Source organism: Diabrotica virgifera, chromosome 5 (assembly GCF_917563875.1).
Source record: "Diabrotica virgifera virgifera chromosome 5, PGI_DIABVI_V3a".
In the NCBI taxonomy this organism is placed as follows: Eukaryota; Metazoa; Arthropoda; class Insecta; order Coleoptera; family Chrysomelidae; genus Diabrotica; species Diabrotica virgifera.
In genome coordinates, this window is record NC_065447.1 from 216459186 (window position 1) to 216474564 (window position 15379).

General features: G+C 34.2%; 1 protein-coding gene across 2 annotated transcripts in view; it reads left to right on the top strand.

The window, feature by feature from the left end:
* Positions 1-4629: 4629 nt before the first annotated feature.
* The window catches only part of LOC126884614 (facilitated trehalose transporter Tret1-2 homolog), a 72672-nt gene continuing 61922 nt past the window's right edge, over positions 4630-15379 (top strand). The window contains exons 1-2 of one of the 2 annotated variants that reach the window (XM_050650673.1): positions 4630-4745; positions 7084-8355. In XM_050650673.1, coding sequence (XP_050506630.1) covers positions 4694-4745; positions 7084-8355 — 1324 coding nt within the window. In that variant the 5' untranslated portion in view covers positions 4630-4693. The remainder of the gene's footprint in view (positions 4746-7083; positions 8356-15379) is intronic. The other variant, XM_050650672.1, reaches the window with a different exon arrangement.

Genomic DNA, 15379 nt, shown 5'->3' on the forward strand with positions numbered 1-15379 from the left:
ACGCAATCACATTATGGCATCAGTGCCACCTCTTTGATATATATGTTTAAAGGGGTGATGCCAATGAGCAACTCTATTGCAGCAGTTCTTCTTGTTTTCATGGCAGCTGTTATATTTACGCAAGCCATCCGCTGAATATGGTTTAGTTTGTTGATCGCTGTTGCCTGTAGAACTTTTGGTACCCAAGCAATAGCTCCTTAAGTTAGTATTCGCCAAATGACAGTAGTGTAGATCCAGACGATCACCCAGGGCGAAAGGCCCTAAGTGCGTCCGACGGTTCGCCGACATTTTTCTTAGACAATATTATATGCTCTTTTAGCTCTAAGAAAGTTCCATGTTAACTTCCTGTCAAGGGTAATACCAAGGTATTTCACCTCTTCGAAAAAGTTTAGACTGCATTTTAGAATCCTTGGGGGTATTAAGCTCGTGATCCTTCTTTTTCTGGTGAAGAGGACTATCTCAACCGTTATTGCTGAGTTGATTAACCAGGGTATCCAAAACTATGTTCCAGAGGAGTGGTGATAACACCTCCCCCCCTGTGGACATCCCCTCGTAAGCATGCCTATATCTAACCGAAACGTTTTCTACATTTATGCTTATTGCTCTATTGGAGAGCATACTAAATATCCATTCGATCACGGCCAGGGTGACATTCCTGATATTGAGCTGTTGGGTGATGGTTGGGAATATTGTTTTATCAAACGCTCCCTCAATGTCTATGAATATACCTAAGGTGGATTCTTTATTATCCAGCGATCTTTCAATTCTTCCCACTATTTGATGCAGTACAGAATCCGGTAGATTTTCCCGAAGTATATGCATGTCGATTTCAGTGAAGTGGGTTATGAACCAGAACTTCATCCCATATGTACCTCTCGCATATCCTTTCCATCGTTTTCAAGAGAAAAAATGGTAGGCTAATTGGTCGGAAAGCCTTTGGAAGGGTGTAATCCATCCTACCTGGTTTTGGTATGAAGACCACACGTACCTCTCCCCACTTTCTAGGAATATAGCTTAGAGCCAAGGAAGCTCTGATCATTCCCATAAGGTGTGCCAAAAGAATATCCAGTCCCCACCGTAGTAGGGCTGGATATATGCCGTCAGGCCCTGGTGACTTAAAAGGGATGAAGCACGATATGGCTCATCTTACCTTTTCCTTACTAATTAATGTTCTGGCAAAATGCCAGTCATTAGGTGTGGGTATGATTATTTCTTCCATTTAACTCGGTGCTTTTGAGGCACTAGAACCGGGGATGTGTGTTTTCATCAGAATCTCAGCACTTTCGCAAAGGTTGTTTACTTCCATTTTCGTTCGTTAATATGCCGATGTGGATCTTTTCAGTGGATCTGGAAGCCTGCGGAAAATCTTCGATTTCCGATTCCGAAGACGAGCAGGTGTTCATTTGGATCAGTTTTTACCTCGTGGTGGAAGATGCACCATCTCGCAACTGACATGTCTGGATTTTGCGCCGTTAGCCTCCCTAGCACTCTTTCTGGGTCATCGGTTGTGGTAGTAACATCCTCCGAGATCCATAAAGAGGCAAGCTTCGGGTGCTTATCCTGACTAACAACATCTAGTGATGCTGCCTCCCACGGTTTGAGGCCATCTATAATGTTTTCCCACGCAAGCGCCCGGTCGTTATCACAGACTACTCTGATGATCTCACCAGAATAGGTCTACGATTTAAATGTGGGTGCTTTTGCTTGACTGTTGGAGGTAGACAAGGTTGGTCTGTCCAGTTCCTCCATCAGGCTGCGTTTGATTAGGTTTTCCCGGTCGGCAGTGACCTTGCCGTACTTCTTCTTAGTGTGCCCGAAGGTTGGCGATTCAAATGGCGACTGTAGCTTTGGATAGTGCTGGACGAAAAATGTCTGCGGATGGGCGGTCAAACCTTCTTCTCAGGTCCTTTAGTCACGAGTTCTGGTGTCTTCCTACTGATCTTTTGCCCTGTACTTTATCTTCCAATATGATTTGAAGTAGTTCATACTTTTCTCCTCTCAACACATGGCTCCAGTATTGTATTTTTCTTTCTTGGGTTATTCTTAGTAATTATTTTTGTTTGTTCATGCCGTACGGGTTTACCTTGTCTATGATAGCGACCCTAAGGTGTGTCACGGAGGCTTCCACGAAGCTTTGAAAGTGACAGTGGCGTTTCCACCGCTGCGTACCTTCTTGTGCTTCTGCGGCGTGCCTTCCGTGGAAGTGCTTGTGTGAAGGCGCTTACACCAGGGGTTGTCGGTTCCTGACTTCTTTTGTAGGTGGAGCTATTAACAGCATCTGATGCGGACACCTTAACCTTTGTTTTGGAAGGGGTTGGAGAGGGATAGGTGGCTCGCGTAGGTACCTTTTTTCAGTCTCCCCTCTGGCCTTCTTCCTTCTTTTTACCTCGGCGCCACAGGGTATGTGGCCCTTTGGTCAATTTCCCTGAGGTGATACTTGTACAGCCTCTGTTTGGGCCGAAGTTTGAGGTAAACATTGCAGCCCATCCTCCACTCCGACTTCAGACTAACGTGAATGTTTTTAGTCCTGTTCTAATAAAATTTATTTAAAATTCATATAATATATTATATCTTAATCAATATTATTGTAATTATAAAAAATGTCTAGTTAACCGTTTGAAAAAAAAATCACTTGGTTTGAAAGGGGGGGCCGATCGCCCCAATCGCCCCCCCCCCTTGGATCCGCCACTGGTATGAAGAGGATACGAAAAATACTTTTTAAATTTTTAAATAAAACACCCTGTAACTCAGTAAGGAGCCATATTTTATTTAAGCTTTTTATTCTGATTGTTAATAAATATTGCTTCTAAGAAAAGGTAAATTTTCTTTTCCTTAATAACGTACACACCATGGTATTTATTAGAATAACAGTCGACGTATATGTATTAATGGTAAAATACGCAGTTCTTTTGTTTGTCTAAAGTAATGCAATCCTTAAATATTTTAGGAAATAATTTCCTAGAAATATTTTTGATATTTACATTTCTGATGAGTCTTTCAAATACAATCAAAACCAGAAAATTGGAATATCTCGGACATATTACACGTGGAGAGATATACAGCTTGCTTCAATTGATTATGCAGGGAAAGATTAAAGGAAAAAGAAGCATAGGGAGACGCAGAATATCGTGGCTGCGCAACCTGAGAGAATGGTACGGATGTACATAAAACGAACTTTTCAGAGCAGCCGTCTCCAAAGCCCGAATAGCTATGATGATTGCCGACCACCGTCGCGGAGATGGCACTTGAAGAAAAAGATGAGTCTTTCAGAGAATAGTAATGTTTGTATCAGTTGCGAAAGAGTTGGAGAGAACGGTTGAGTGAAGGAATACAGCAAAAAATTGGAAATCATTAAGCATTGCAACAGTACAAAATACGCGCTAATTTTTAAAATATGTATGGTACTAGTTCCTGGATTAGGTTATGGAATACAAACGTTTGCGAAATAAAATATTTAAACGGGTCTACCCCAAAATCCCGACAGCCAAAATACCGACAGCCAAAATCCCGACACGCCAGAATCCCGACACGCCAGAATCCCGGCAGGCCAGAATCCCGACACGCCAAAATCCCGACAGGTCAGAATCCCGACAAATTAAAAATCCTGTCAGATTTTCAAAGCTATAATACATAGTTTTCATCTATTTTTGTTACGTTACAGTATTATTTTAAACATGAAAATTTTTTTTATATTTATATTTAGCTAATTATACTAGTATCACCTACATACCTAGAAATAAATTAAAACTGATTAGTTCGCGAAGAATTTTTCCATTATTGTTTTCACTAATTTTGAAAAAATGTGAAAACTTTGAATTTACAACTTTTCTTTTACAACTTTTACTTTGAAACACAACTCCTCCATAATTATACCAGGTAGAATGACATTTGAGGTGTCAAATGAAAGCTTATAATCCAAGGATGGTACTAAAGGTAAGAAATTTGACCTACGCTGTCTGTCCGTCCGACCGCGAATATAACTTCTCCGTCATTACACCAGGTAGAATGACAAATGAGGTGTCAACTGAAAGCTTAGATGGATACTATGTATTATAGTTTTGAAAATCTGACAGGATTTTTATTTGTCGGGATTCTGGCCTGTCAGGATTCTGGCCTGTCGGGATTCTGGCGTGTCGGGATTTTGGCCGTCGGGATTTTGGCTGTCGGGATTTTGGGCGGCACCGAGTTAAACAAAGTGAAACATAAGGAGCTATCGAATGAGAAATAAATACTTAGATACATAAATAAATAGAGATAAAATCAAAAAGTAAGAAATATGCTTCAACGGAAATTTCCTTTTCATATTTTATACCGAAGCATTTAACATTTTTTTTTAATCTGGTTAAATTAAAATATATAAATATTTAATTTAGCAGTCGATTACATTTGTGATTAAAAAAAGCCCCCCAATTAGACGGCGCAGCGTCTAATTCAATAAATTTTCAGACACACGTAATACCATTAAAAAAAGTTAACAAACCAAAATAAACAGAGATAAACTTTTAGTGGACTACACGTGTATTTTAGCTACACGTGGAATACAAGAAATGTTGAGTTACATATTTAAGGTACACAAAACGTACTGCTGACGTAAAAAAATTATCTCCACAGGCCTGTTACACGTACCTATATATTATAAGAAATAAAAAAAACTATCAAAGTTGAATCAGTCACACTAAACCTACAAGTAAAGATGGTCATTTCAATCCCAAGCAGTTTTTTCTTATATGCTGCTGCTTCAGCAGGTAAATATACTTATTTGAATTTTTTGTAATTACAATTTTCAAAGTACTTATCCGCGAGTGAAACTATTATTACCTTATTGAGTTATCTATAGTTATTATTATTTAGTCTACCTTTTAGATATTTTTTCTGCATTTATGTCTTGTATACTTTGATATTTTTTGTCATATTCTCTAACACCTTTTATCAATAATCCATCGTAGAAATAAGAATATCTGCCATTTGTAATAATATCCAATATGCTGATCATTTTGACTCTTTGCACGGCTGTTAGAATAGATCCAGTAGAAAGTGGATTTTAGTTCTTCTTTTATCACGTTTTCTATCTTTCCTTTCGGGAATATTCCTATAGTTCAGAGAAATAAGGAAAAAAAAATAGCCTGTTGGTGACACAACCCCCTCCAGGCCGAAACCAATTTTTTTGAGTAATATGGACATCTATAATAATAACCTATATATTTCCTGCAGCCGATTTTGATGATATACATAGTTATAAACAAATGAAGATCAAAAAACGGTAAATTTTCGCTTTTTTCGTCTATTACTAAGAAAATAGGCAATTTAAACAAATTTGAGAGCAAGAAACTCATAAACGGTATAAAAAACTTCAATATGGCGTTTGTTTAATATGTCTATCCTTATTGATTGCTTAGAAAATTGCGAAATAAATCATAAATTTTGAGTTTTTATAAATATTTATAACTTATGTAAAAATTAACTTAGAACCTTCTTATTAAACGGAATGCTGAGACTTATGGTGCTTAATTCATACCCTAAATTTCGAAGAAATTGGTCAAATAGTTTAAAAGTTATTTAATTTGTTTATCCCAAATTTATTTTTTTGCAACACTGTAAGTCAGAAAATGATGAAGCTACAGTAATACTTTGGATAGTTTATGGAAGAAGGAAATTTACAGTACTAATTTAATTAAAAAAAATTACAAAAAATAATTATAAATATTGCAAAATTATTTTGCAAAAACATGTGAATTAAATAAATGGGGGGACTAACTTTGTCCCTAATTGTCCTAGGACAGTTGTTTTTCTTTCTAAATGTGTATAAAAATTCAGTCTTTCTAAATATGAAAAAATAATTTTTCTACAGGTAACGGTTAAAAAGTTATTCTAATTGTTTATAAGTAAGCAAAAAGTCGACATGTTTTTTCAAAATAATTTTACACTGTTTAAAATTATTTTTTGTCATTTATTTTTAATAATGGTAATAGTATAAATGTTCTTCTTTCATAAACTGTCCGAAGTATGATTGTAGCCTCATAATTTTCTGACTTGTAGTGTTGCAAAAAAAATGAATTTGGGATAAACAAATTAAATAACTTTTAAACTATTTGACCAATTGCTTTGAAATTTAAAATATAATTTAAGTACAAGAAGTATCAGCATTCCGTTTAATAAGAAGGTTTTAAGTTAATTTTTACATAAGTTATGAATATCTTTAAAAACTCAAAATTTATGATTTATTTTGCAATTTTCTAAGCAACCAATAAGGATGGACATATTCAGCGAACGCCATATTGAATTTTTTTATACGATTTATGAGTTTTTAACACTCAAATTTGTTTAAAGTGCTTAACTTTTTGGTAATAGATTAAAAAAGCGAAAATTTAGCGTTTTTTGATTTTCATTTGTTTATAACTATGTATATCATCAAAATCGGCTGCAGGAAACATATAGGTTAATAATATAGATGTCCATACTACTCAAAAAATTTGGTTTCGGCCTGGAGGGGGATATGTCACGAGAAAAATCTTATTTCTCTGGACTACTATGAAAAATAAGTTATTCTACTATACCTTACTTACCTTACCTTATTTTCTTCTTTCTCATAATCCTTAGTGACTTTCAGGGCGTCGGATGTCGGGTTCCGCCTATTATCCATTTCTTCCATGCGCTTCTATTGGTGGCCAGATTCTTCATATCTCTTATACGCATTTGTCTCCGTTCACCTATATCCTGGATCGGGTCCATCCATGTCTTCCTCAGCTTTCCCTTTTTTCTTGTGTTTCCCATTCTGGCATCAAGTACCTTCTTTGTTAGTCTCCTGCTCCATTCGTTGTATGTGGCCAAACTAGCTCAATTGTTTGTTTTCGATCTTCCTCGTTATCGGTTCTTGTTCCAGCTCTCTCATTATATCTTTATTTCTGAATCTTTCAAACTTCCTAACTCCAGACGTTACCTTATCAAGTTAGACATTTATATATACATAGTAAAACTTTATAAACTATTCCATTTTTCACGTAGTTTATAAATAAGAGTTTTAGTAGATTAATTTATTTTTATTAAATTTATTTTTAGATTATAATTATTTCCTTTTATTTGCAGCAAATATAGCGTCATTTATTTGTGGAATCGCCTTTGGATGGACTTCTCCAGAAATTCCACAACTGAAAAATGCAACGACAACGCCACTGGATAGTATCATAACTGCCTCGGAAGAAGGATGGATTGGTGCATTTTTACCATTAGCGGCTGCAGTTGGACCAATTGGTGCAGGCATTTTAGCTGATTCAATTGGTAGAAAGTGGACTATTCTGATTGGAAACGTACCTTTTCTTCTAGCATTTATTCTAAACGTTGTTGCTAATTCCGTATATTTCTTTTACGTTTCGAGATTTTTATGTGGTTTGGGAGTAGGTATTATCTTCACAGTACTTCCTATGTACATTGGAGAAATATCTGATGATGGATCTAGAGGAGTATTAGGTTCTTTAATGCAACTTTTTTGTGTAATAGGATTATTATTTTCCTATACACTTGGACCGTTTCTGTCAATTAAAATATTCAACGCCATACTTATAATGCCTCCAACCATGTTTATGATTCTATTCTCAGTATTTATACCAGATAGTCCCTACTTTCTACTGCAAAAGAAAAGAATGTCCGATGCTGTACAGGCTCTTATGAAATTTAGAGGACGAGAACTATCATTTGCCCAAAAAGAAGTTGAAGTAATCAACACACAACTAGAAGAAGATTTGAAGAGTAAAGGCACTTTTAAACTAATCTTCCAATCACTCGCACTTAGAAAGGCTTTGACCATATCTTTGACTTTAATTGGAGCACAACAATTATCTGGAATTACAGTTGTACTGTTCTACGCACAAAGTATCTTTGCTGATTCTGGAGTTCCCATAGCACCTGAAGTTTGTACCATTATAGTGGGTATCGTTCAGGTACTCGCAAGCGCTGTTACACCCCTTCTTGTAGACAAATGCGGAAAACGACTTCTACTCATGGTCTCAGGATTAGGAATGGCTGTAGCACATAGTATCCTAGCTTTCTTTTTTTATTTGAAAAATGTTCAAGATGCGGATGTATCTAGCTTAGGTTGGCTGCCAATTTTAAGCATCGTAGTATTTATTATAACATACTGTTTGGGTTTTGGACCCTTACCTTGGGCAGTCATGGGCGAGATCTTTCCAGGAAACGTCAAATCCATAGCATCCTCGGCGACAGCATCATTCTGTTGGATACTGGGATTCTTCTTAACTAACTATTTTGGAGCGGTGACTAAGGTGATGGGACAATCTGCATCTTTTGGATTCTTTGGCATGTGCTGTGTGATGGCTGCTGCCTACGTTTTCAAGTCTGTACCTGAAACAACAGGAAAGAATGTTAGTGAAATACAGTGCATTTTAGATGGAAGTATTAAAAAAAGTTTAGATTTAATATACACTAAAGTTGAAAGTGTTTAATAAAAGTAATAATTTAATAAGAATGATAAGCATAATGCAGAATGATAAGAATAAGCTTATATTTAATAAAATTGTACAGCATATTACTGATTTTAAGTTTTAGATTACAAATTGTAAATATTTTATTTTTTATACATTTTATATAAATATTTTTAATAAAATTTTGTTTTCTCAAAGTTTGTTAAGTGACTGAAACTTTACAATCTATTTATTATCAGAAAGCTCAAGGCTATTACTATTTGCAGGGTGTCTTTTTTAAAGTCCATTTTATATCGAAAGATTGAATAGTTTTATAGGAAAATTAGTTCTTTATAAAATATTTATTTACAGTTTCCTATTGTCTATTTACTATTCACTACGGTGATTATCTACAGACTTAATGTTTGTTATATTTTAAGTTTTGATAAGATATTTACCAGTGGCAATGTTTACACTAATTTGAAATTGTATTTGTAAATTTAGAAAAGTATTTTGACATTTTCATTGCTTCTAAGGCTGCCATAAAGCTTTTTAACACTGTTTTTAAGTAGACTGCAAATAAACATTGGTTCTTTATTTGGTTTAAGCGATGTTTTGACGTCTACTGTGCTGCTGCGCGAATTACGCGGTTAAAAGATCTCTATCACTGATTATATCTAAAAATATATTTTTATACAAACGTGTTAAAAATGCACTCTTTAGCACTCCATAGGGGCCTTAAAAATGTCACTTTAAAGCACTGGGTGCTTTATAGTTATTAAGATACCAAGGGTATTATAAGGATAATAACGCTTGAGGTCAATGGTGTATATGATGTATGTAAATAGGTAGTATTCGGAACGCACTAAAGTTGGTAATATTGTAAGAGTGACGTGACAGTGACAAGTACAGTGAAGCGGAAATAAAACCATTCTGAATCTAGACACGATAGATACAAGTTGTTTCATTATAACCTCTCCTCCAAAGTTAACCTAATGGTAGGGGAGCAAAGTATGCTAAATGTGCAGTCACTCGAGCGTTATTGGGACCTATTGGGTTGTGTAGAGCAGATCCTAAAACCAAAAAAAGTTAAGTAAAGTTTTCCATTTTAGTGGGCGCTTGTCATTTTTTTATTTAATTTTCCATTTCCAATAATCGTTTTTTCCGATTCTAACGCCATCTATCCATAATTCGAAAAAATGTTTCGAACAAAAGTTACTTATTTTTACGTAAGGAATCCAAATCTGCAATAAAAAATGGGGGCTCCTATATAAGATTTTAAGGTAACCCCCCACCTCACCTCCGTGGGGGGTCGAGATTGGTGCCATTCTATAGATTTTTCAAAAATATTGAATAAGTGTATTTTACAGTTTTTCTATCTGATGTTTATTTCGCGAGATATCGCGGAATTCGTATTTAAAATATTAAATTTGCCCCCCACCCCTCTTCGTGGGAAGTCGTGTTTGGTATCATTCGATAGATTTTTAAAAAATATTGAGCAAATATTTTTTAGTTTTTCGATCTGTCATTCATTTCGCGAAATATTCGCTTTTTTCTTGTGAAACTTTGGGACTCGCCCATTTCCTTACGCCCGGCTCAAATCGTCAGATTTTTGAAATATACACTCTTTTGCATGTACTTAACTTACCTTATCTTAATCTGACAATTTCGAGTTGTTTAAGGATTCATTTCTTTTTTCGGGCCCCCCTTAACGAACTCCCCTGTATTAAGAGCCAATATATGGTAGAGGTACATCTTCTGGGTACCAAGTTTCTCCCCGTATGCTAATCTGACGCGCTCGAGTAACTGCAAAAATCCCCGCTTGGGCTCCCCTACCATAAGAACCCTACCACGTGTTACATTATATTATTACACGGTGCCGAACCAAATCGAATACGTTAAAAAAAAGATATAAGTGCAATGGAATTCAAGGTAGCTATAAACTCGATGCAAATGTCAGGTAACTTGTATGAAAATTGGAAATTCTTCATACAAAGATTCAAAAACTATTTACAAGCTACAGAATTAACAAAGAAACCTGAAATAACCCAGTGTGCACAGCTATTACAGTTAATAGGGGACGAAGGGTTCAAAATATATAACACGTTCAAGTTCTCAACAGAAGAAAAAGACAAGTTAGAACTGTTAATAAAAAAATTTGAAGCACATTTCAAGCCAAAAGGTAACGTGTCAAATGCAAGGTATTGCCTGTTCACCAGAAAACAAGAAGAAGGTGAGTCAGTAGACAAATTTATAACAGATATTATAAACAAGGCAAAAAATTGTGAGCTAGAGAATTTGGAGGACAGTCTGATTAAGACTTGCATAACTTGTGGGGTAGCAGATGAAACGATGAGACAGAGACTATTAGAAGAAGATGAGATGAGCTTGGAAAAAGCAATAAATCTGTGTAAAAGTATAGAAAGTTCGAAAATCCAGTCTGAAAAAATGAATTCAGAGGAGGTGCACTACATAAAGAAAAGAAACTTCAATAAGAAATATGAAAATAGAGAACAGTGGGAAGACATAAGAGTGAATCCAACTCATTCGAAGTCCCAAGACGGCCAGTTCAATGGTAAATCTGGAAGCAGTTCAGGGTGCAGTAGGTGCGGAATGGAGCACAGAGGCCAACCATGTAAAGCATATAAAGCTAAGTGTAATTTATGTAATAAAATAGGGCATTATGCAAAAAAATGTTTTCAAAAACAAATTAAGTATGTAGATGTAGATGATTCAGAATCAGATGATTTGTTTATAGGCTTGGTAAATACTAAAAATAGCAGTTTTGATGATGATTTCATGATAAATTTTGAAGTTAACAAGCGTAAATTAAGCTGTAGATTAGATACAGGGGCAATGGCAAACGTAATATCAATAAATAAGTTAAATTCTCTAGAAGTTAATGTTGAACTACAGAAAACAAACTGCAGGTTAACAACATTTTCGAATGAAACACTTAGGGTCATTGGAAAATGTAGTTTAGAATGCAAATATAAAGATAACATGTACAACATAATGTTTTATGTGGTAGAAATTAATTCACCAACGGTATTAGGTCTTCCTACATATAAAGCTTTAAATATTTTAAAAAGAATCAATACTATAGAAAAAATTGAAAATGATTTGAATTCTAGAGAAGTTACATTTAAAAATGATTACTCTGATGTGAAAAAAATATTTAAAGAAGTTTTTTCAGGTATAGGCTGCTTGGATGAGCCATACAAAATCGTGCTAAATGAAACTGCACAACCAGTTATACATCCTCCAAGAAAGATTCCACTACAGTTAAAGGAGAAACTAAAACTTGAATTAGCTGAAATGGAGAAAAATGAAATAATTGAGAAGGTTGATGAACCTACAGATTGGGTCAACTCGATAGTCTTGGTAAGAAAACCAAAAGGTAATTCCATAAGAGTTTGTATAGATCCTAGAGACTTGAATAAAGCTATCAAAAGAGAGCACTTTCAACTCCCTACGATTGATGAAATAGCTGCAAATTTAAAAGGTAACGTTTATTTCAGCAAGCTTGATGCCTCAAAAGCATTTTGGAGCATAAAGCTTGATGATGAAAGTAGTAAATTATGTACTTTTAACACTTGCTATGGTAGGTATAAATTTTTAAGACTGCCTTATGGCATAAGTTCAGCAAGTGAGGTGTTTCACAAAAGATTCAGTAAAATATTTAATATGGAGGGTGTAGAAACATATATTGATGATTTCATTGTTTATGGCTCATTAAAACAACATGATAAATGTTTATATCAAGTTTTAGAAAGAGCTAGGATAAATAATGTCAAATTTAATTATGAAAAATGTAGTTTTGGTGTAAAAAATGTAAAATTTTTAGGATTTAATTACAATAAAGATGGTCAAAGTGTTGATAGCGATAAAATAAAAGCCATTCATGATATGAAAAAGCCAGAAAATAAAAAAGACATACAGAGATTATTAGGAATGATAACGTATTTGTCTAAATACATAAAAAAATTGTCAGACTTAACCGCACCTCTTAGGGAATTAATTAAAGAAAATGTAGAATGGCATTGGTCACATAAACATGATGAATGTTTTAGTACAATTAAGGAAATAATTTCAAAAAGCCCAGTATTAAGACATTTTGTTATAAATGAAAAGTGTTTAATATCGGTTGACTGTTCAAAAGACTCAATAGGAGCTGTACTCTTACAAAAAGGTCAACCAGTAGCTTACATATCAAAGGTTTTAACTTTAACACAACAAAATTATGCACAAATTGAAAAAGAACTTCTTGGAGTTCTGGTGGCATGTGAGAAATTTCATAATTATATATATGCTTCCAAGTTTGATATAGAAACTGATCACAAACCATTGATATCCATAGTAAAGAAACCCTTAATGAATGCGCCACCACGACTTCAAAGAATGATATTTAAATTGCAGAGGTATGATTATAATCTGATGTATAAAAAAGGTAAAGAATTATATATAGCTGATACGCTATCGAGATGTTGTTCGGAATTGCCTGTAATAAAGAATGATTTAGATATTGAACTAGAATCACAAATTTGCTTAGTAAGATTAAACATTAACGTTTCAAACAATCAACTGCAAAAAATCAAAGAAGAGACTAGCAAAGACAAAACTTTAATTGATCTAAAAACTTTCATAAAAAAAGGTTGGCCAAAAGAATTAAATAATGTACATAAAGATTTAAAAGGATTTTTTACGATTAAAGATGAAATAACCTTCTTTGATAGTTTGTTGATGAGGAATAGTCAAATTATAATTCCTCATGTAATGAGGAAAGAAATGTTAAAAAGAATTCACTATGGCCATCAAGGAATAAATAAATGTAAAATCTTAGCTAGACAATCATTATATTGGCCTTCCATGACAGTTGACATTGAGAATGAAGTTAAAGTTTGCCCAATTTGCCCACAATTTGAAAATGCAAAGAGAGAACCTTTGACTCTACATAATATCCCAGAACTCCCCTGGAAGGAAGTTGGCTCTGATATATTTTACATAGGTCAAAAAAGTTATTTAATGGTGGTAGATTATTACAGTAAATATCCAGAAATTTGTCTGTTGAACGATACAACCAGTTCAACTATAATTACACATTTAAAATCGATATTTGCTCGTCATGGAATACCAAAAATATTTTACTCTGATGGTGGACCACAATATACAGCCAACGAATTTGTTAAATTTTGTCAAGAATGGGAATTTAAAAGCATAAAGTCAAGCCCAGAAAATCATAGATCTAATGGTCTAAGTGAAAGATATATTCAAACCTACAAAAAAGCGTTAAGAAAATCTCTTAGAGATGGTAAAGATACATATTTAACATTGCTACAACTTAGAAATACACCAATTGATTCAAATTTACCATCACAATCTCAACTTTTATTGTCACGAGTACATACTTAGAACTCAGATTCCCACCAGTGACAAAATTCTAAAACCAAAATTATGTAATGCTAAAATAGTAATCAGCGATTTTCAAAGACAAAACAGTCAAAAAGCTTATTATGATAGAGGGACAATAAATTTAAAACCGCTTAAAAATAATGAAAAAGTTTATATTAAAGATAGAAACAAATTGAGAGAAGGTCGTATCACACATAAATTAAGAGATAAAACCTACTCGATTAAATTAAGAGATTCTAGGTCAGAAATTGCAAGAAATAGACAATTTTTAGTTCGCATTCCTGCAACTTCTGACGATGAACATTCAGATAACGAATCTGAAACTAATGAGTCACAAAATTTTGAAAGTGTCTGATAACCATTCTGATCATCACTCTCCAATAAACTTACCTCCACAAACCTCTTCAGGTCGAATTGTTAAAAAACCTGATAGACTAGATTTATGAGTATTTTTATTATAAAATAAAGGGGTTAAAGGATGAATGAAACAATTGTGGAAATTTATAAATGTTTATTTAAAGATTTGTTAAAGAAAGTTATGTTTATTTTGTCATTATAAAAAGAGGGGGATGTGATGTATGTAAATAGGTAGTATTCGGAACGCACTTAAGTTGGTAATATTGTAAGAGTGACGTGACAGTGACAAGTACAGTGAAGCGGAAATAAAACCATTCTGAATCTAGACACGATAGATACAAGTTGTTTCATTATAACCTCTCCTCCAAAGTTAACCTACAGTATCGATTTAGCATTCGAAGCGAACAGTTCGTTTTTGCGTGTGTGATCGGTGAAAATTAGTTTTGGTGAGTCGGTAATTAATAAAATGGAAGTCAATACCATTGGCAAAGGACATCCACCCGATCGGGGAGGGACGATAAATATTAATAATATGGAACTGGATCAGGAGGAAAAACAAACACAAATAAGTCAAAATGCAAGTTCACAGGTACAAAAGGTAGCAAAAACACAATCAAATAACTTTTTTCCAGTTTATCAGGTAAGCGATAACAATAATTCTAATGAAAACCAGTTGTTAATTAAACCTATTAAAAATAAATATACACAAGGAGACCAAGGACCGTATTTTGTCTATTTACAAAACCGAAACGGGCACATTGGCCGTCTACATCGAATCGCCACCGCGCGTCTTGTGCTTTCTGCAGAACCTACGGTAAGAGATAATATAGTTCACATCAGCGTTATTGGTAGAAATAAAGTTAGAATTGAATGTAATTCATATAAAAGCGCAAATATTTTAATTGATAGTAAAAATTTATTAGAAAAAGATTATGACATATACATTCCTAATTTTATGGTACAAAAAAGTGGAGTAATTAAAGGGGTCGATAAAGGTATCTCAGAAAACGAATTAAAGGACATTATTGTTTGTAAATATGGTAATTTTAAGGTATTAAGTGTAAAAAGAATGAAAAGAAAATCAAACAACGAGCTGATAGAGACGGGTACGATAGTGGTGACTTTTAGAGGACAAATGATACCAAAAGAAGTTATCATTGAGAGAATGATATATCAAGTCGAAACCTATATACCGA